Here is a 22028-nt window from a genome sequence, read left to right as displayed (position 1 = left end):
AGAAGACAAAGCAAAGCATTATAATGAAATGCGTAAAGACCTGGAGTCAGAAAACCAAAAGGAAAGAACACACTTAGCATTTCTCAAGCTGGGGGAACTGAAGAAAAAATAACATCTCAATTTGCAATACTGAAGTGTTCTTGGGGCAAAATATTGAGCAATGGAGAAGCATCAAAAGAACATGGAAGGAACACACAAAGTCACTCTACCAAAAAAAATTAGTCAATGTTCAACCATTTCAAGAGGTACCATGTGATCAAGAACCAGTGATACCGAAGAAAGAAGTCCAAGCTGCACTGAAGGTAATGGTGAAAAACAAAGAATTCAGGAAATACAAATTGGAATGTTTCAACAAACTGATGTAGTGTTGGAGGTGCTAACTTGTCTATATCAAGAAATTTGGAAGACAGCTACGTGGACAACCAATTATAAGAGATCCATGACTGTGACCCTATGGAATGTGGAAATCATCAAACAATACCATTAATATCACATCCAAATACAATTTTGCTTAAGATAATACAAAAATGGTTTCAGCAGTACATTGACAGGGAGGGAGTAGTTAGAAATTCAAGTTGGATTCAAAAGAGGACATGGAACAAGGGATATCACTGCTGATGTCAGATATATCTTGGGTAAAAACAAAGAATACCAGAAAAAAATGTTTACTTATGCATTAATGACTATGCAAAGGCATTCGACTGTGTGGATCATAACAAACTATGGATGACATTGCAAAGCATGGGAATTCTAGAACACTTAGTTATGCTCATGAGGAACCCTACCTCAAGAGGGAAAAAGAGGCAGTCATTCGAACAAAAAAAGGGGATGCCAAACACTTCAAAATCAGGAAAGATATGTGTTAAGGTTGTATTATTTCAACATACTTATTCGAACTGAATTCTGGGTAAATATTCCAAGAAGGAAGCCTGATTATATGAAGAAGAATGTGGCATCAGGGTCGGAAGAAAAATCAATAACATGTAATATGTAGGTGACACAACCTTGCTTACTAGAATCAAAGAGGAGTTGAAGTTCTTACTAATGAAGATCAAGACTACAGTCTTCAAAATGGATTGCACTCAGTGTAAAGAAAACAAAAATCCTCACCACTGGACCAATAAACAACATTCTGATAAACAGAGAAAAAATTGACATTGTCAAAGCTTTCATTTTACCTATATCCACAATCAACGCTCATGGAAACAGCAGTCAAGAAATTCAACAACATACTGCATTAGGCAAAGTACTGCAAAAGACCTCTTTAAAGTGTCAAACAGCAAAGTTGTCACGTTGAGGACTAAGGTGCACCGGACCCAAGCCATGGTATTTTCAATGGTCTCATATTCACTAGAAAGCTGGGCCATAAATGAGGAAGACTGGAGAAGAATCAATGCATCTGAATTATTATGTTGGCATAGAATATTGAATATACTACAGACTACCAAAAGAACAAAGAGATCTGTTTTGGAAGAAGTATGGTTGGACTGCCTCTTGGAAGAGACCCAGCAGTGTTTAGTTCCGTTGGACACAGGGTTGCGATGAGTCAGAACTGACTTCAAGGGCACCTAACAACAAGAAGCTGAAGTTAAACTCATTCATTTATCCACTCTAAAATAAACAATGTTGTTTTAGACGCATATGACTTTTGTGATCTCACCTGATTTTCCACTGTGGCAGTCTGTGCCAGCTTCTGATTCAGAAGTTGCAACACACTTCAATATTTGATGTCCACAGCTTATAGAACAAGATAGAAAAGTATATATAATAAATGAAGTAAATCTTTTACCTAAACATAATTAGGAAATTTTCTTAGCATTTAACCAAATTCTCAACTAGAAGAAATCCTAATGCTCCAATTTCTCAATAAACTAAATAGGCTTTATTGTAGACACTATTTATGTATTCCTCCAGGAAGTAACATAATTTTCAAAGTCAACATTAGGGTCTAGGGTAATCGCTTATTACTACAGAAGGAGAAATGAGATTGAACACCATGTGAATGAGGTATGTTTAAGTAGACACTAAAACTGCACATACTAAAATAATTCTCTAGATTTACTGATATCTCCTTATGGGAGGAATACCACTATATTGCATCTCTAATGGAGAACGTTTAATTGGAAGATGAATTAATAGCACCAAAATGATAACTAATTTAGAATAAAAACTGCTAGAGAAATACAGTCTTAACCCATCATCTAATTACAATATAGAATCAGAAACTGATAATACTTTATTCAAATAAGCTTCATTTTGAGACAGAAATAATAAACATCTGGGAAACGTACCTGTTACAAAGATTGCTGTCTGCATTTCTAAGTTGCTGATAAAAATCTGGTGTACTGGGTGCATTACACAAAGATTTATGCAAAGTAACACTTGGCTTAGTTAGAAAATCAGCAGTATCAGGAAATTCTATGGGAGATTGATTACTTAGGGGACCAGGAGACACTGGTCCGTGGCTGGGAGAATTCACAGGACTCAAGCTAGATAAAGTACCTTTAAAAATTAAAAAGGAGGAGATGAAGAGATAAATTAATAAGTATATACATTTGCATATTGTTTATATATTTATAAAGAGAACTTTTCATCTTTAAAGAAATTTAAAGTATTTATAATTAAATGATAAATTTCTACTTTGACTATCTTGAAGACAGTCAAGTAATTAAGCAGCAAACAGACCATTGTTGTTGTTGTTAAGTGCCATCGAGTCGGGTCCGACCCATAGCGACCCTGTACAGGGTTTCCGAGGGTGTAAATCTTCACGGGAGTAGACAGCCTCATCTTTCTCCCGCGGAGCGGCTGGTAGTTTCGAACCGCTGACCTTAAGGTTCGCAGCCCGATTCGTAACCACTACGCTACGAGAGCTCCTCATTTTGTTGTTGTTAAGTGCCATCAAGTCGATTCCAACCCATAGCGACCCTGTATAGGGTTTCCGAGGAGTAGCTGGTAAGCTTGAACCGCCGACCTTGCAGTCTGACCTATTAGCTCACAATGCCACACCAGGACTCCATTTGTCCTCATAGAGACCCTTTATAAGGTTTCTAAGGAGCAGCTGGTGGGTTTGAACCACTGATCTTGTGGTTCAAGTAAACACCCTACAGCAGGATGCTACATACCATTTTAGTGTTTTTATTTGGCAGAAATGTTTCTAATCTACATTGGTCTGTATTGCTTACATTTGGTAAGCAGACCATACTGATTATTCACATGAACAAAGCAGCTCTACACTAAATTTTATTTCCAAGTTAATAGTGTCAATCTAGCTGAACACATGACAAAGTTCTATACTAACGCACTTGGCACATCCCTTTAATAAATATATCCAAATTTCTTTCAGCTCATTCATTCATTCAGCAAATATTTAGAAGTCTCCTCTGTGCTGAAAAAGTAGCCCTGGTGGCACTGTAAGAGAAGAACTGGACTGCTAACTGCAAGGTAGACAGTTCAAATTCATCTGTCGCTCCATGGGAGAAAGACGAGACTTTCTGTTCCCATAGGGATGAAGAGCCTTGGATAGCCTATGCAGGTCACCGTGAGTTGGAACTGACTTAGTGACAGCGGGTGTGCTCAAAAATGTGTTGAGTTTCATAATGCAGAAAAAGATAGCATCACTACAATTCAAACATACAATCTAGTCAGTTGCTGGAGTCTGGCTTGTCACATCTTTCTTCACATAGTAGGAGTTTCAAACCACCAGCCTTTGGGATAGCACTCAATGACTTTAACCAATGTACCACCAGGGCTGCTCCTGTATAATCTAGTGGAGAGTACAAACAAGTACTCAGGGCTACAAGGAAAAAGTAAAGACCTACAGGAAATCCTGCTGATTTACTCTAGAAACTTTTGCTGAGTCCAAGACAGACAGGACATCATTTTATGTCTCGTCTGAAGACAAGAAGGGAAATCATTGGCTAATAATCGGCTAACATTTCTGTTGTCAGGACTCATTTCTCAAAATAGATCTAACACTGTTGTTCAGTGCCACTGAGTCAGTTCCAATTCATACAGACCCTTTGTAAGGTTTCAACTTTACTTTTCTCAGGCATATAGACCTGAGAAAAAGGTAGACACATTTAAAACCTTATTTATTTTTAAATCAAGGCCCAAGAAAAGTGTTCATCAGAGATGACAGTAAATAAGTTATTAAAGATCACAATATTTGCACAGCTCTGATTTTCAGAGTTATTTCATCTCCCCACAAGAACCCTGTGAGTTAAACAGTGCCCTTTCTGTACATGTGAAGGAAAAATCTACAAAACTGTCAAGTAACTTCAACTACTTCACACAGTTAATGCTGTGAGACCATATTCTTTCCAGGACTGTCACTGCTGTTCAATCAGACTGATTTGTTTAAAGGCTCTTATAATTTCAAGTAAGGAGTTCTGGTAGTGTAGTGGTTATGAGTCAGGCTGCTAACCTCAAGATCAGCAGTTTGGAACTACCAGCAGTTTCACGGGAGAAAGATGAGGCTTTCTGCTCCCTTGGGAACACTATACAGGGTGGCCATCAGTCGGAAACGACCCCACAGCATACCACCACACCACCACATAATTTCAAATAATGTCAGGACTGAATAAAACTGTATATATATATAATCTAGTCTAAGGAGCTCTGATAGCGTAGTGGTTACGAATCAGACTGCGAACCCCAAGATCAGCAGTTCAAAACTACCAGCTGTTCCGTAGGAGAAGGAATGAGGCTTTCTGCTCCAGTAAAGATTTACAGCCTTGGAAACCCTGTACAGGGTCGCTATCAGTTGGAACTGACTCCATGGCACATAACAACAACAACAAAGTAATATTCCTTAAGAGGAAAATGAAGACGAGAAGGGAAATAACTGGCTAACAATTCTGTTGTCAGCACTCATTCCTCTAAATATAACTAACGCTGTTGTTGTTAAGTGCCATTGAGTTGGTTCCAATACATAAAGACCCTTAATAAGGTTTCTAAGGAGCGGCTGGTGGGTTTGAACCACTGATCTTGTGGTTCAAATTGACCTTGTGGTCCAGTGCTTATCCTACAGTGCCACACCAGGATTACAAAAACCTGACAAACAGAGGGTAATAAGGGTTAAATGATACCAACTTATAGGTGAGAGACCTGGTGTTGCCATGGTTACGTGCTTGACTAGGAATTAAAAGGTTGGCAGTTAAAATGCACCAGCAGATCTGCTGGAGAAAGGTGTGGCATTGAACTTCAGTAAAGATTTACAGCCTTGGAAAATCTACGGGACAATTCTACTTTGGTTTTAGTTAGGTATACTTTCCCTGATAAAGATTTAATATAATGTAGCAAAGAACTGCTTTGAGGAGAGGGCAAAACGGAATAGAAGAAAACCAAACAACCCTAAGAATTACTTTCTACAGTATAACTTCATTACTTTTAAACATTTTTTTATTGTGAAATATAACGCCCATACAGAAAAGTTACAGTAGGCATGCCCATCGCTCAAGTGAAGACATAAAATATTGCCAGAGGTCAGCACCCCTCTTCCTCTAGCTTTCTACCTTCCATTAATAAAATCATTCTCTTAGATTTATGATATTGTTTCTCGCCTCTCTTTATAACTATAACACCTATGTGTGCGTCACTGAATGATTTATGAGGGTTAGTTAAAAAGTACTGCTAGTAGGATTCCAGTTCATACATGCATGAGTGTACTCCAAAGAAAGTATGTTTAAATGTGTGTGTGATCCATGGATGCCTGCAAACAAGTTCTCTCAGTAATAGTCTTACCTTAGTCTCATTGGGGTATTAAGTACCATCAAGTCAGTTCTGACTCTTAGGCACCCTATCTACAATAGAACGGAACTGTCTGCTCCAGTGTCATCCTCACAATTGTTGTTATGTTTGAAGCCATTGTTGCAACTACTGTGTCAATCCATTCACTTTAGTTGCTCTGTGTTTAAGAGCAAGCTTCAGAGTCCCTTTTGACATCCATTTTGATCATTTCTTGAAGTTATCCCAAAATTCGTCTGGACTCTTGGTCATCATTATTCAATGCATCAAATGTATTCTTGAGGTGGTCTGAATTAAGTGGGATATGCTAATGGCTGTATTTTGGTTCTTATAAACTTGTCTTAATCTTCTCCAGATTCAGCTTGAATTTTCATATGCGTAATTGATAGATTGCTCCACACTTGCCCATGGGTTTTGTTCTGAATGATAGTAAATTTCTCTATCATCTTTTTCCACAGATGTAGTTGATTTGATTCCCATGTATTCCATCAGATGAGATCCACAAGTATAAATACCATTTATATTGTTGTAAAATGGTATTCCAATGAATACGTCGTTAGTCTTGCAAAATTCTATCATGCAAACCCCTGCATCATTATAAACATGGTATATTTATAAAATATCTTTCATCCCAAAATGCTGTTAATAGTCTATTATCTTTTGATTTACTTAACATTTCTCTATTAGAACGCATTACCAGGATATGATCAAGGTGCTTCTCTATTGTCATGCTAAGAGTTTTTTTTATTCCCCTTCACAATTACCTTTCTACAAAGGAATACTTTTGTAGATTTTTCCTCATTCTGGATATAGAAATATGGATCTGCAACTGTTCTAGTTAGTGAACTGTCCTACATTTAATTTCTGAATTTCTAGTGACTAACAAAGTCTCTCATGCGTAGTGGTGGTGGTGGTTATGTAGCTCAAAAAATGTTTATTATGAATGAGCAAATAGTCAGCTAATAAAAACCAAAACCAAACCACCGCTGTCGAGTTAATTCCAACTCACAGTAACCCTAAGAAAAGAGTATAACTGCCCCACAGGGTTTCCAAGGCTGTAAATTGTTACAGAAGCAGACTGTCACCTTTCTTACAATGAACAGCTGGTGGGGTTGAACCACTGACCTTTCAGTTAGCATTGTGTGCTTAATCACTGCACCACCAGAGCTCCTGGTCAACTGATAGCCAGCCCACATTGCTTAGTAATGCTGACTTCTAACACTTGGAATGGTATTCAAAACTCGCTGTAGATGTATAATGAAAACAATCTGTTCTACTGTATACTCTGAGATCTCACATACTTATATCATAAGAATGATTTCTTACCAGCTCTTCTCAGACTTATATGATGAGTGAATGATACAGAAGAAGACCTTTGCTTCGGGATTGTCAGTAGGTTTGAACTAAGTGGTCCATTTAGATAGTATCCTTGACTAAAAGGAAAAGATAATAGGTTAAGAATTTTAAACTCATGGGAAATATTTCCTTTTTCTTCATGGTCATTAATTAAATTAGCAAATACCTGCTTTGATATTCGGAGTTTGCTATCTAGTTCCAAGGAGTCCTGGTGAGGCACTGTGGGTTAATGCACTGGACTTCAAGGTCAGTTTGAAGCACACGGTCAGCAATTCAAGCTCACCAGTCATTCCTTAGATACCCTAGACAGGATCACTATGAGTCGGAACTAATTCTACGTCACTTAACAACAACAATCTAGTGCCAAAGCCCTAAAGCAGAAATCCATAAACTAGGTTTCTGCCTTAAGGTCTCTGTGCTACACTCAGCCCTGCCACTGCAGCACAAAAGCAGCTACAGATAACAGTATAATAAATAGTATGGTTGTGCTTCAATAAAATTGTATTTACAAAAAATAGGCTGTAGGTCCACAAACTGTAGTTACGGACTCCCTGTCTAAAGCAGGCTAGTAGTATCACCAGGAAAGTTTCTTAAAAACACAGATTACTGACCCTACCACTAAGGTTCCTGGTTCTATAGGTCTGACGTAGACTTAAGAGTTTGCATTTCTAAATAGTTCTCAGATGATGCTACTGCTGCTAGTCCATTGGCCTCACTGGGAGCTGATGGCTCAAATATCATGTACAATTTTTCTTTGTTTTCTGTTCCCTTGCCTCACCGATTTTCAACCACCCTTCAAGTCAGTCAGATCCTAAAACTGGAATGCTTTCCTATAAGTTTTTGGGAATCCTGGTGTGGCACTGTAGGATAAGGGCAGGACCACAAGGTCAGTTTGAAACACAAGGTCGGTGGTTCAAACTCACCAGTTGCTCCTTGGGAATGCTATACAAGTTCGCTGAGTTGGAACTGACTCGATGACACGTAACAACAACAACAACATGAATATATATAGGTAGGCAATTATAGCACACCAATGTGATAAATAACCCAAGGCAACCCAAACCCATTGCAATCAAGTCAATTCTGACTCCCTGCTAGACTACAGAACAGAGTACTAAGGTTTAAGAGATAATTACATGAAAGCTTGTGGCCCAATGCCAGGCATGTTAGCATGCACACCATAAATGCTGGTTACCTTTCTTTCTTTAGGTATTTACTGCTCTGTTTTCTTCTGGTAGAGTCAACTTCTTATCTGCTGGGTACTTTGACACAAACACAAGGAAAACTGTAGATTCTTTGTCTAGTTTCATTCAACTTTTATTACTTCAGACTACGTCTTCAATGAGCACCTCTCCAGTTCTTTTCATCTTTCCTGCATTTCCATCACTCATTTACAAACAGAAAACTATTTTTCTTTAACTTAACAGGTTCTTGTTCATGTCTCTATTAACACCACTTACCCACCCATATGGTATGTTGTTGTTAAGTGCCTTTGAGTCGGTACCAACTCATAGTGACCCTGTATAGGGTTTCTGAGGAGCAGCTGGTGGGTTTGAACTGCCGAACCTGTGGTTCACAGTCCAGTGATGACCCTATAGCAGCGCCACACCAGGAGTCCTATGAGGGAGCTTTAAAATGTTTGTGGAAAAATGGAATTGAAAGATGATGGAATTTTTCCAAGGCCTTTTGAAGCCCTCTCATATTACAATTTTACTGCTTAAAGTATGCAAAGATACCGCCAAGTTTTCTAGGTAAATCAATTTTGTAATCAGCCACTAATCTAGAGGATGGCAGCAGCGTGCTGAGATATAACAGTAACACGAAACTTTTCAGAAAAATGAGAAGTATGAAATATGATTTCAGGCACAGATTCAGGGAGTACAAGGTGCAATACTGGCGTCATATTGAAGTTAAAAAACACAGTCAGGAAAGCTGTAATCAGAATCCAAAGCTGAGTTCCAAAAAAAGATTAAAAAATCCTGACTTTATTAGAATACTTCAGCACTAAGATCTGAGCACTGAGATTGTACATCTTAGATTTTTGAGTCTGAAATCATATTTCTCATTTTTGCCATGGCATCACAACACCCATCCCAGATCATGCATTAGTCTTAGTAATGTCTATTGTCAATTGTAATTACAGAACAGCATGTAATAGAGATGTGTTGTTGTTGTCAAGTGCTGTCGAGTCGGTTCCAACCCATAGTGAACCTGTATAGGGTTTCCAAGGAGCGGCAGGTGAGCTTGAACCGCCAACCCTATGGTTGAAACCGACCTTGTGGTCCAGAGCATTAACCCACAGCGCTACATATAGTATTTCTTATATTATCAGAATACTAACAATAAAATTGTTTTGCAAATCCTGAATTGAATTTGAAAGAAAATAAACAAGATTAAATAATAAGAAGAAGTGTCATGTTTAGGCTCTGCATAAATTTTGTACCAATCCTCATTTTCCTGTACTGTACTCTTTATACTTCAACTCATTCCTGTTTTACTTTTCATGTCACTCAATTTTGCTTTCATGTAAAACAGTTCCTGTACTTGAATGTATTCTAAAATACTCAAATTAATAAACCACAAAAGAATCTAGAAATTTACAATTATTTGATCAGGTTTCACATATAAATGTCAGCATAAATTTTAACAGATAAACAGCTATAATCCAATTCTGCCATCTACTGTTTCAAATGTGAAACTATACTGCTCAAATTAAACAAATTACAGCATATGCTCAGAGAGGTATAACATGAAATTTACACTAATACCAGTTTTATTAGCCATGACATAACTGACTGATAGAAGCTTATTACTCACACAAGAGATCATCATTTCTGACTTTCAGAAAACACAGTACTGGATCCTTTGGTACCAGGTATTTACATTTAGAAGATTGCAGCTCTTACATTTCCCAGTCTCGTATAGTTCCTGTCACAGATTCCCTTCATGTCTATGATTGGCAACTGTTTCTTCCTGGTGTGTCTTAGTCTAGAGCCTCCACTGAAACCTGTCCACCACCAGTGACCTGCTGGTATTCGAAATACTGACAGCATGACCTCTAGCGTCACACAGCAACACATAAGCCACCACAGTGAGATGTATACTGATAGATGAGTGGTCACCAGAAAACATTAATCCTAGAAAAGGCAATCTTGCTATGAGGTTTTCTGAGGAGTGGTTGGTGGGTTTGAACTGCCAACCTTGAAGTTAACAGTCCAGTGCTTATCCTACAGTGCCACACATAGGTCAACAAAAACCAAAGAAACCCCTCAATAAGGTGGACTGAAACAGCTGTAATAACAGACACAAACATACCAACAACCATGAAGATGGGGCAGTAACATTTTGTTCTGTTATACATAGGTCACCATGACTTGATGGCAATTATCAATAGCCCTAACTTAATTCTTAAAAGGATATAAAATATTTTATCAGCCTTAGTCCTCTAGTAGGAATAGGATTTGAAAGAGGTTTGCTACCTTATACTTACCATGTGATATAAACTCTGGCAACTTGCTCTTCTTTTACAAGTCAGTAACTATTAAAACTACCTTTGGATACTGTGTATTCGATTGGTAACTGCCTTTGGAATGGTTTCTATTTGAATTCTATCAATTTAAAAGCTTTCCCGTGTCATAAATTGATTGCAAGTTTCCTTAAATCTTCACATTGGCCACCACACTTTGTACCCAACCTACCAAAGTTATGGCATAGGCATGTCAGCTTCTTTTTAACAGTTTCTCTCTTTTGCTATATTATTACTACCCACACTGTCCTATACCTAAAATGCTTCAACCATTCCTTACTGCTTTTAGAACAATTTAAAACTTTATTCACAGAAACAAAGTAGATGTATTAAATCCAGATTTTTTAAAAAAGGGCTCTAGAGATTTTACCTTGGAATGCCAAATTCTTGATGAGGTCTTTTGCCACTATTACGTTCCCACCTTGAAGAAGCCTGCTCAATAGGTGGCAGACCTGAAGTTCCTGAACTCCTCCTCAGCAGTGGTGTGGGTAAACTGCTCCTATTGCTTAGCCCCTGCTGAATCATTGAACAATGGTTAAAATCTTTACCCTTCAATACGCAGCACATGCAATATTAAAGACAGTACATGAGATTACTATTACAAATTATATTTTTAACATATTCAGGGGCAAAAACATTTTGTTCTCTAAATATGTAAGTTTTCCTCCAAATTTTACATCCTATATGGTTGTTCTACTAAAAAATTATTTCTACAATTTAAGTAGTTTTTTTTTTCCCTTTCTTGTACACATATTATCCCTAGTTTTATAAGAAACAAGTTCCAACTCAAAACATGGATATGAGAGTTACACTAAAATAATACTTCAGAGGAAAAGTTTACTGCCCCAAAACTGATCCTAAAACATTTCTATTTTTACTACAATATTCTCTAATGTACATAGTAGTTAATATGAAAAAAATCAGCAGAGTTACCATCTGAATTAATGATTAAATCAAATTTAGAACTTTAACACTGATTATATTTACCCTGGAGTCCTGGTGTGGCACTGTAGGTTAAGCACTAGATTACGAGGTCAGTTTGAACTGTAAGGCTGGAAGATTCAAACCTACCAGCTGCTACGTAGCAACTCAACACAAGGTCACTATGAGTCACAACTGATTGGACAGCACTTAACAACAACAACAACAACATATTTACCCTAACTTTTATAAACAATATATATTATCCTAATATTCTTTTAACTAGAATATTCAATTTTTGAATAAGCTTATTTTGTTGAGAATTATATAACACAGCTTATGTTTCCTATTAATTTCCCCTATCCACAGACACTGAAACAATAACAGAGAGATAAATATCTGTCTTATATTTAAATGTGCCCAATGATACTGATTTTATAAAAGTTCCTGGTTAAACAGTCAGTTCTTTAGGTAACATAATCCTTACTTGTTATAATTTAGGTTCACATAGTCTTAGTTCTAAACACATCTAACATTTATTTTCTATCATCAGCTCGAGCTCTTTTTCCTTTAATAATATATATTTTTAAATACTGTTGTTGTTCTCCAAAGTAACATAAGGCTCTTAAATTATTTTTCAAGAGCGGAGATAAATTAGATATGGTATTCAAATAAGGAGTTTAAAGAACACAAAGAAAAGGAATAGTGGGTTATTTCCTGATTTTTATATGATATCCTATCAGTAGATATCAGTACCAAAAATAAGCCTGGTTAACTAGAATGCTCAGGAAATGAGGCATTTAAGTTTCCTGTTTAATTAATTTTATTGTTTAAAATGTTTCTAAAATGTACCATTATATTTTTCTACTTAATGGGCAAGCACAATACTGATGCCAGTATGATTTTTATGATTAAGACCTGGTGTGGCTCTGTGGGTTAGCATGGGTCAAGCTCACCAGCCACTCCTCAGAAGCCCTATAAAGGGTCGCTGTGAGTCAGAACCAGCTCAACGGCACTTAACAGCAACAACAGTCTAAATATCAGCTATCGAAGGAAAAAGGAAAGGATGAGCAATCCGAATGAATACTAACTCAAGAACATATAAAAGAATCATTTTATTGATCATTTTATTGCTATTGCTTTTGAAAACTTGTGACTAATCTTTCTTACAAGGTGGAGTGCTGAGAAAAATGCCATATAATAAAATGCCATATTAATTGGGATTTGGCTAAGGCAGGTGCTACTAAACTTTATAAAAAAAACAAAAGCATCACATAACCACTTATGATTGGGATTATAATCAATAACAATTTTCAAATTTTATTTGACCTAACTGGTCTTTCTTGATTTTCAACATTTCTAAACTTTAGAATTCAAAACTAAATGAAATTAAATGATGATCAAAATCCTTTCAAATATTTAACATTTTTTAGCTCTATGCAAACTATAGCGTAGTGGTTACGAATCGGGCTGTGGACCTTAAGGCCAGCAGTTCGAAACTACCAGCCGCTCTGTGGGAGAAAGATGAGGCGTTCTGCTCCCGTAAAGATTTACAGCCTCGGAAACCCTGTACAGGGTCGCTATGGGTCGGAACCGACTCGACGGCACTTAACAACAACAACAACAGTGCAAACTATTATAACGGACTAACTGATTTGGATTTCTTTCCCTCTTGGCTAGTTTCTTTAGTTGTAGAATGCAGTAGATGAGCTACAATCATCTCTAAAATGTTTCTTTACAGCTATTGGTGGAGTCACTGATAAACAGTCAAAACAAGTAAAATGCTCTGAACAAGCATAATATATACCTATTTACAACAATATTTTTTTAACAGAAATCCCATTATGAAAGTTTCCTATATGGTGTTCTTGATGTCTTCCCACAACTCTTCTGGTCTTTAGCCATAGTGCTCAATGCATCAAACATGTTCTTGGATTAATTAAGGAGAAATTAATCCCACATATAATTATTGAAAAATGAATGTCAATTAGGCAATCTCAGTGTGCAGTGTGCAAAAGCAAGGGGAAAAAACAAGTTTGCAAAAACTGTGAAACTTAAAATGTGTTATATAAATCATTATAATGATTGTTTTCTATAAGTTCATAACAAGAACAATCCCTGTATTCTAAACAATAAAATATATTAATAGCATGTTTAACTATTAGTGTGTACAGGCATGGAACTAAATTTGCTGTTTTCTACTTTGTAATAATAGTAAGGACCATGACAAACAGTTGTTATCATTCAAACTATTGCTGCTCATTACTGCAGTATTATTTAGAGTAAAAAATTGAAATATTCAACTAAATTTAAACTTGTATCTACTTATGAAATCCCAGGAGATTCATTGTAAAAACGAAGATGCAGTATTTTTCTCCCCTAGAAGAAAAACGAATCTATTTTATATAAATGAGTACTTGCAATTTGAAAATCTCACTAGGTATGATAAAGAAGACTGGCTGATTATTGCATTTGACCTTGTGAAGTCTTCGGTCTCCTTTCTCAGCTGGATCCTCTATTTCAGAGCAAGGGTAAAATCCAGGAAATGGTGTGAGAGGATTAATCTTTGGCCTACAGGAACCTGAGAAAGCACCCATCAAGCTGCTGATACTCCGTAGTGACGAAATCACTTGTGGAGGAAGGGTTGGGTCAATCAGAAGATCTGACACCATATTGCGAGCTTCATTTAGCACTGACAGATCAACTCCATTTCCACCTCCAGAATTCTAGAAAAGAAAAAGGTATCATGATGTATTCGCTACTTGGAAATTTTAACAGCTAAGGAAAACTTACTCCAAATTAAGGCCTTGTATCTGATAATAGCTAAGGAGCTCTGGTAACATAGTGGTTACAAGTTGGGCTGCTAATCTCATGGTCAGAAGTTCAAAACTACCAGAAGTTCAGTGAAAGAAAGATGAGGCATTCTGCTCTTGTAAATATTTACAACCTCGGAAACACTATGCAGGGTCGCTATGAGTCGGAACCAACTCCAAGGCACATGACCACCACCATCTGATAGTACTTAGGCTATTTAATACTGTCAAACATAAATCTTCAACTATTTAGGCATGGCATAAGTGATATAACAAATGGTATAATTCTAACTTTGACATTTTTTGATAGTAAGAATGATTCTGTGAAAGTTAATTTTTATCATTAGTTTTTCTCATTCTATTACTGACACACTACCGTTTCTAACTGGTATAGAATGAAACGTATACTTATTTTTAAATATATAATTTGGGCTTTTCACTATTTGGTTGAGGATTTTCTTTCCTATATGCCAAAGTATCTTTTAACGATGCACAGAAATTCTTTCATCTGCCTTATTCATTTGAGAGACAGTCTAGCACAGTGATAATAAAGCTTTGTTGCAAACACACAGTAGTTTGAGATCTAGACATGACCCTATCTCTGTGACTCTCAGAAAGTTATTTAACAGAAAGTTATTTAACATCTAAACACTTTTATAGTTTTTTTTTTCACTGTAAAATGGGGATAACATCTATCTCATTACAAGCTGATGTGAGAATTAAATCTGATTAAGTAAGTAAGGCACTAAAACTAGGTATATAGCACATGTGTCTAAAGTGCAATAAATGGTACTATTATAATTAATATTGCAGAAATTAATACGATAAAGATGCAAATAAAATTGTATCAAAAGAGAGAGGTAACTTTCTGGTGGATGATGGTTAACCAAAACTTCATGAAAGGTGTAGCATTGGCTGCGCCCTAAGCAACTGGTAGGAAAGAAGGTTTTTTGGGTACTTTTTATAAAGCAGAATTTAGGAAAAATATTTTATTTATGTGTGCATATGATTATTTTACAAATACATTATATGACACACATGATGTTAAACTCAGTTGTCCACAGAAATAAGTACACTGGTAATCGGAGGAGCGAATTAAAAGTGTTACTTTTCAGAAACAGAGGACCCTAGACCATCAAGTGAGAAGAGCACAAGTAGAATGTGGGACCTTATCCAGAGAAGCAGCAACACCAGAGATGGAGGCAGAGATGGGGACATGGAGAGAGGGAGCAGCTGAGGGCTCTAGATTCATGGGAGGAGAGGGACTGAGAGCTGGTGGCCAGGAGGCAGACTTGTAGAATGTGTTCTTTGGTGGTTTAAATCATTATATATGCCTGAGTGTTTAAAAAAAAAGAGCTAAAATGTATAGAGAGAAAGACTGTTAACTGATGGTACATGGAGGGGATTATGACCATTATAATGAAACAAAGTATATGATTTATTGAATGTAAAACTGATGATCTGCCTTGTAAACTTTCACTCAATTTACAATAAAAACTTAAAAAATAAAAAATAGTGTTACTTTTATTTGTTGTATTGTTCCTGAACTTCAATTTCTGTTTGAGAAAATTTGGAATTTATAAGTATTCAAATTATTTCATGAGTTTACAATGAAACTACTTACCTAGTATCTTACACAAGATTTAGAATGGAGAAATATTATGAATTTCATTTAGGCCCTCATGGGAGCTAAAGTATGTTCACCACTCATCTGTCAGTTTGTCCTACTGTTATGGCTTCTGTGTTGCTGTGATGCTGAAAACTATGCCACTGGTATTTTAATATCATCATGGTCATCCACGGTGGATAGGTTTCAGCTGAGCTCCAGACTAAGACAGACGAGGAAGAAGGACAGATGGACTACTTCTGAATATTTAGCCACTGAAAACCTTACAAATAGCAATGGAACACTGTCAGAGAGCACCAGAATATTGAATATTAAAACATGACAAATAGCACCAGAATATTGTAAGATACAGTGCCAGAGGGTAAGCCCGTCAGATTGGAAGGCACTCAAAACATGACTGGGGAAGAGCTGCCTCCTCAAAGTAGAGTTGGCCAAGATGATGTGAATGGAGTAAAGCTTTCAGGACCTTCATTTGAAGGTGGGACATAACTCAAAATGAGGAGAAAGAGCAATAAATATCCATTAATAATTGGAATTAATAATATGGACTATATGAAGGGTGAATATAGGAAAATTGGAAGTTTAAAAAAAAAATGAAATGGAATACATAAAGATCAATATCCTAGGCTAGTGAGCTGAAATTGACTGGTATTGACCATTTTGAATATGACAGTCATATGGTTTGCAATACCTGGAATGACAAACTGAAGAGGAATAGCATAACATTCACAATCAAAATCATTTCAGGATCTTTCTTGAAGTTTAATGCTGTCTGTTATAGGAAAATATCCATATACCTCACCTATAAAGAAGACCAGTTAATACCACGATCATTCAAATTTACACAGCAGCCACTAAGGCCACTGATGATAAAATTTAAGAATTCTACCAAATTCTGCAGCCTAAAATTGATGGAACATGTAACCATGATGTACTGATAATCACTGGTGATTGGAATGAAAAGATTGGAAACAAAGAGGAAGGGTCAGTAGTTGAAAAATATGGCCTTTGGGAAAGGCTGGAGATAGCATGATAGAATTTTATAAGACAAATGACTTCGTCATTTCAAATACCTTTTTTAAACAACAAAGATGACTATATACATGGACTTCGCCAGATAGAATACAGTCAAAAAAGTCAAGAGAGGAAGACTATGGAACAGACCATAAATTGCTAGTTCAGACTGAAGCTTAAGAAAATTAAAGCAAGTCCATGAGAGCCAAATCTGACCTTGAATATATCCCACCTGAATTCAGAAATTATTTCAAGAACATGTTTGATTGCATTAGACACTAACAGCTGAAGATCAGAAAAGTTGTAGGATAATATCAAGAACATCATACAGGAAGAGAGCAAATGGTCATTAAGAACACAAAAAAAGAAAGAGAAGACCAAAACGGATCTCAGAAGAGATTCTGAAAATTGATCTCTAGTGTATAGATGTTAACGCAAATGGAAGAAATGAGGAGGCAAAAGAAATGAACAGAAAATTTCAAAGAGCAGCTCAAGAAGACAAAGTCAAATATTATAATGAAATATGCAAATATCTGGAGTTAGAAAACCAAAAAGGAACAACACTCTCAGCATTTCTCAAAATGAAGAACTGAAGGAAAAAATTCATGCCTCAACTTTTCATACTGAAGGATTCTATAGGCAAAATATTGAATGATGCAGAAAGCATCAAAAGAAGATGAAAGGAATAGACAGAGTTACTGTATCAAAAAAGGAATGGACAAAGTGCAATCATTTCAAGAGCTAGCATATTATAAAGAGTCAATGGTACAGAAGTAAGAAGTCTAAGGTGCACTGAAGGCATTGGCAAAGAACGGGTTCTAGGATTTGATAGAATGTAAATTAAAATCTTTCAACAAACTGACACAGCACTGGAGGCACTCATTCATTTTATGCCAAGAAATTTGGAAGACAGCTAACTGGCCAACTGATTGGAAGAGATCAATATTAGTGCTCATTCCAAAGAGAGGTGGCCCAATGGAATGTGGAAATCACCAGATTATATTATGAATATCATGTACAGGTAAAATTTTGCTAACGATAATTCAAAACCAGCTGCAACATTACATTGACAGGGAACTACCAGAGGTTCAAGGTGGATTCAGATGAGGCCAGAGGTTCAAGGTGGATTCAGACGAGGCCATGGGACAAAGGATCTAACTGCTGACTTCAGATGGATCTTGGCTGAAAGCAAAGAATACTAGAAAGATGATTACCTGTGCTTTATTGACTATGCAAAAGCTTTTGACTATGTGGATCACATGACAAGCTATGCACAACATTGTAGAGAACAAGTATTCCGGAACACCTACTTGTGCTCATGAGGAACGTGTACATAGACCAAGAGGCAGTTGTTAGATCAGAATAAGGGGATACTGAATGGTTTTAAATCAAAAAAGGTGTGTGCCAAGATCGTATTCTTTCACCAAATTTATTCAATCTTCTATGCTGAGCAAATAATCTGAGACTCTGAATTATATGAAGAAGAGCATGGTATCAGGATTGGAGGATGACTCATATGCAGATGATACAACATTGCTTGCTGAAAGTGAAGAAGACTTAAAATATTTACTGATGAAAAATGAAAAACCACAGCCTTCAGTATGGGTTGCACCACAGTCTAAAGAAAACAAAAATCCTCACCACTGAAGCATCATGAGAAATGGAGAAAAGATTGAAATTGTCAAAGATTTCATTTTGCTTGGATCTACCATCAACATTCATGGAATCGGCATTCAAAAAATCAACTGATGTATTGCACTGGGCAAATCTTCTGCAAAAGAACTCTCTAAAGTGTTCAAGAACAAAGATGTCAGTTTGAGGACTAAAGTACACCTGACCAATGAATGCCATGGTATTTTCAATAGCTTCAAATGCATGTGAAAGTTGGACAGTGAATAAGGAAGACTGTAGAAGAATCAATGCATTTGCATTATGGTGTTGGAGAAGAATGTTAAAGGTACCATAGACTGTCAGAAGAACAAACAAATCTGTGTTGGTGGAAGTACATTCAAGCCAAAATTGTCAGATTTTCTCTCTCATACTTCTGACATATTATCAGGAGGGACTAGTTCACGGAGAAGGACATCATGCTTGGTAAAGTGGAGGGTCTGCATAAAAGAGGAACACCCCAAACAAGATGGGATGGCACCATGGCAGCAGCAATGGACTCAAAACTTAATAAAGATTTTGAGGATAGCGCAGGACGAGGCAGTATTTTATTCTGCTGTGCATACAGTCTCTAAGAGTCAGAACCAACTCAACAGCACTAACAACAACAACAACAATGACAAAGAATGTCCTTATACTTTGTGGTGGCTTTTTTTTTTTTCCTGTCTTGTGAAGTGTTATTTTGTGTGAATTTTTATTTTAAAACATTCCCCAAATCTGAGGCATAGTTCAGCTATTTCTAGTTTTCATCTATTTTAAATAACATTAAAACTAACAGTTCTATCTATATGTCACTGTGGTTGGTTGATGGTTGTGTGTCGTGGAGTCGGTTCTGACTCACAGTGACCCTGTATAGGGTATTCAAGGGTGTAAATCTTTACAGGAGCGAAAAGCCTCATCTTTCTCTCGTGGAAACACGGGTAGTTGAGGTTAACAGCCCCACTCATAACTACTAAGCTACCAGAGCTACAGACAACTAAGTATACCTCTGAGAGACAGCATCCAATAATTCAAGTCATTGAAGAAAAGCAAATACATACACACAAAAATGAAACAATATTATTTTCAACATTAATAGAATAATGGGATAAAATCCTAGGATCATATCATTAGATGTAGAAAAAACATCTGACAAAAGGAGATGCTTTGCTTTTTCTTATACATGGCTTTCAAAGTACTTTCCCTCTGCCTGTTGATCAATGGTCTACAATAGTCTACAATTAGAAAACAAAAAAAAACAAAAAAAAAAACCCTTACTCGTAATACAGAAGTCTGAGTTTATTCTGAATCTGTATTATATTAATAGCGTAACCATTTGTTGTTAAGTGCCGTCAATGGGTTCGGGCTCAGAGCGACCCTCCATAGGATTTCTGAGGAGCACCTGGTGGATTTGAACCACCAACTTTGCAGTTCTAACTGACCTTGTGGTCCAGTGTTTAGCCAATGGCACTACACCAGGACTCCTTAATTAACTATCTGTCTGGTTTATTATCATTTTTATTGCATACTGTACTTAAAATATATCTTCTCAAAGTCTACTTAAATAAAGGTGCTAGCTATTTGTTATTGTAACTAAAGAAAATCTATGGCACAGAAATCTTATGAATATAACTTCAATATAACTGTCAAAATTCTCATTCCAGTAATCAGTTATTAGTTGTATTACTTATAATTACCTGATAATGAGGCTTGTACCATTGCTTTAAATCCCAATCCCAAAGAATCATCTGAAAGAAAGAAACAAATCATTTTGTTACAAACGAAATAAATATCTATAAAGACAAAACACAGCATATTAAATCACAGATATCTAAAAATAACTTAAAATTTAGAAGAGAATCAGTAAGGTGAGAGAAAAAAAATGTCTTGACACTAGTTATATGAAGTAGATTCAAAAACTTTGCAGAAATAAAGGAATTGCAAGATAGTGGACGTTTTCCACAAAGTTTTGAAGCCCTCTTGTACAACGTATAATTTTAAAATCAGAACAGTAAAGAATCATCAAAACAAAACCACTAAATATGCTACATCAGCCTTCAAAATAATTATTACGATAGAAAAGGTTAATATAAATCCAAAAATCACATCGACTAACTAAAAATACAATAATAGTTACATACCACCAGACACACTTTCCCTTTTCATTCCCTTCAAAATGTTCATAACTTACTATCACAAACCAGTGCACCAAAGGGTGCTACTATTTTCTTACCAAGATAGCACTAACGTTTATGGTTAGATTAAGAAACATGTTTTTAAAACCAATCCTCCAGTCTTTTGCCATGCAGGCAATTCATGATTGTTCTCTATTTCCTTTATAGGCAATATATGCTAACTTCTTAGTTGTAGACTCGTTTTCTTGCCATTTTCCTAGCAGAATTTCTAGCTGCTTCCTCAGCCAGTAGTCACTATGCTCAAGGTGATCAAAGTGGCTTTAATTTTTTTCAAGTAGCAAGTCATAAAAATCACCTATTACTAATCCTAAACTAAAGTTTACTAAATTAATGTCTTTTGCTTAAGAAAATAATGATTTCTATCTTCTATATAGTTTGATCCCTAAACTTATATACAAACCTTATTAATTTGTAATAGATACACATCATTTCCTTATATTGTTTCTTGCAGTTGGTCTTATGTCTACTGATTGCTAATGACCTTAAAGTATTATCAAGTCTATCATTGGTTCAATATTTTATCAAAAATCAGCAATTTTTTTCTGCAAAGGGACCAATGATAAATATTTTAGGCTTTGTGAGTTGCATAATGTCTCCATAGCATAGGGCATATAGGTAGGTAGGCAGGTATAGAAAGAGAGGGATGGATGGATGGATGGATGGATGGATGGATGGATGGATGGATGGATGGGTAGACAGACAGACAGACAGACAGACAGACAGACAGACAGACAGATAGACAGATAGACAGATAGACAGATAGACAGATAGACAGATAGACAGATAGACAGATAGATAGATAGATAGATAGATAGATAGATAGATAGATAAACAAAAATGTTGGTGCTGTCAAGTTGATTCCAACTCATGTGATGGAGTTGAAATGCACATAGGGTTTTCTTAACTATAATATTTATGGAAGCAGATTGCCAAATTATTGTCCCGCAGAGCTCATGGGGAGGTGTGACCACCAATCTTCCAGTTAGCAGCCAGACCTTAATCAAATACATGTTGTTGCTGTTTTCAAGTGCCATGGAGTCAGTTCTGACTCATGGCAACACTGTATTAGGGTTTCCAAGAAGCAGCTGGAGGATTTTAATCGCCGACTTTTTGATTAGCAGTCAAATATTAATCTTACAGTGCCACACCAGGACTCCTAATCAAATACATATTAATATATATAC

At 36.4% G+C, this 22028-nt stretch overlaps 1 protein-coding gene across 1 annotated transcript in view; it reads right to left on the bottom strand.

Annotated features, from left to right (window-relative positions):
• The window catches only part of PDE3B (phosphodiesterase 3B, cGMP-inhibited), a 190187-nt gene that overhangs the window by 38638 nt on the left and 129521 nt on the right, over positions 1–22028 (bottom strand). Inside the window, exons 2-7 of the mRNA XM_006865827.1 lie at positions 20347–20397; positions 14026–14274; positions 10998–11140; positions 7072–7178; positions 2292–2502; positions 1661–1737 (exon numbers count right to left, since the gene is read on the bottom strand). Of these exons, the coding sequence (XP_006865889.1) occupies positions 1661–1737; positions 2292–2502; positions 7072–7178; positions 10998–11140; positions 14026–14274; positions 20347–20397 (838 nt within the window). The remainder of the gene's footprint in view (positions 1–1660; positions 1738–2291; positions 2503–7071; positions 7179–10997; positions 11141–14025; positions 14275–20346; positions 20398–22028) is intronic.

The sequence above is a fragment of the Chrysochloris asiatica genome, unplaced genomic scaffold (assembly GCF_000296735.1).
Source record: "Chrysochloris asiatica unplaced genomic scaffold, ChrAsi1.0 scaffold00083, whole genome shotgun sequence".
NCBI classification, from domain to species: domain Eukaryota; kingdom Metazoa; phylum Chordata; class Mammalia; order Afrosoricida; family Chrysochloridae; genus Chrysochloris; species Chrysochloris asiatica.
Note: the sequence above shows the minus strand (reverse complement) of the source record. Positions and strands in the feature narration are given on the sequence as shown.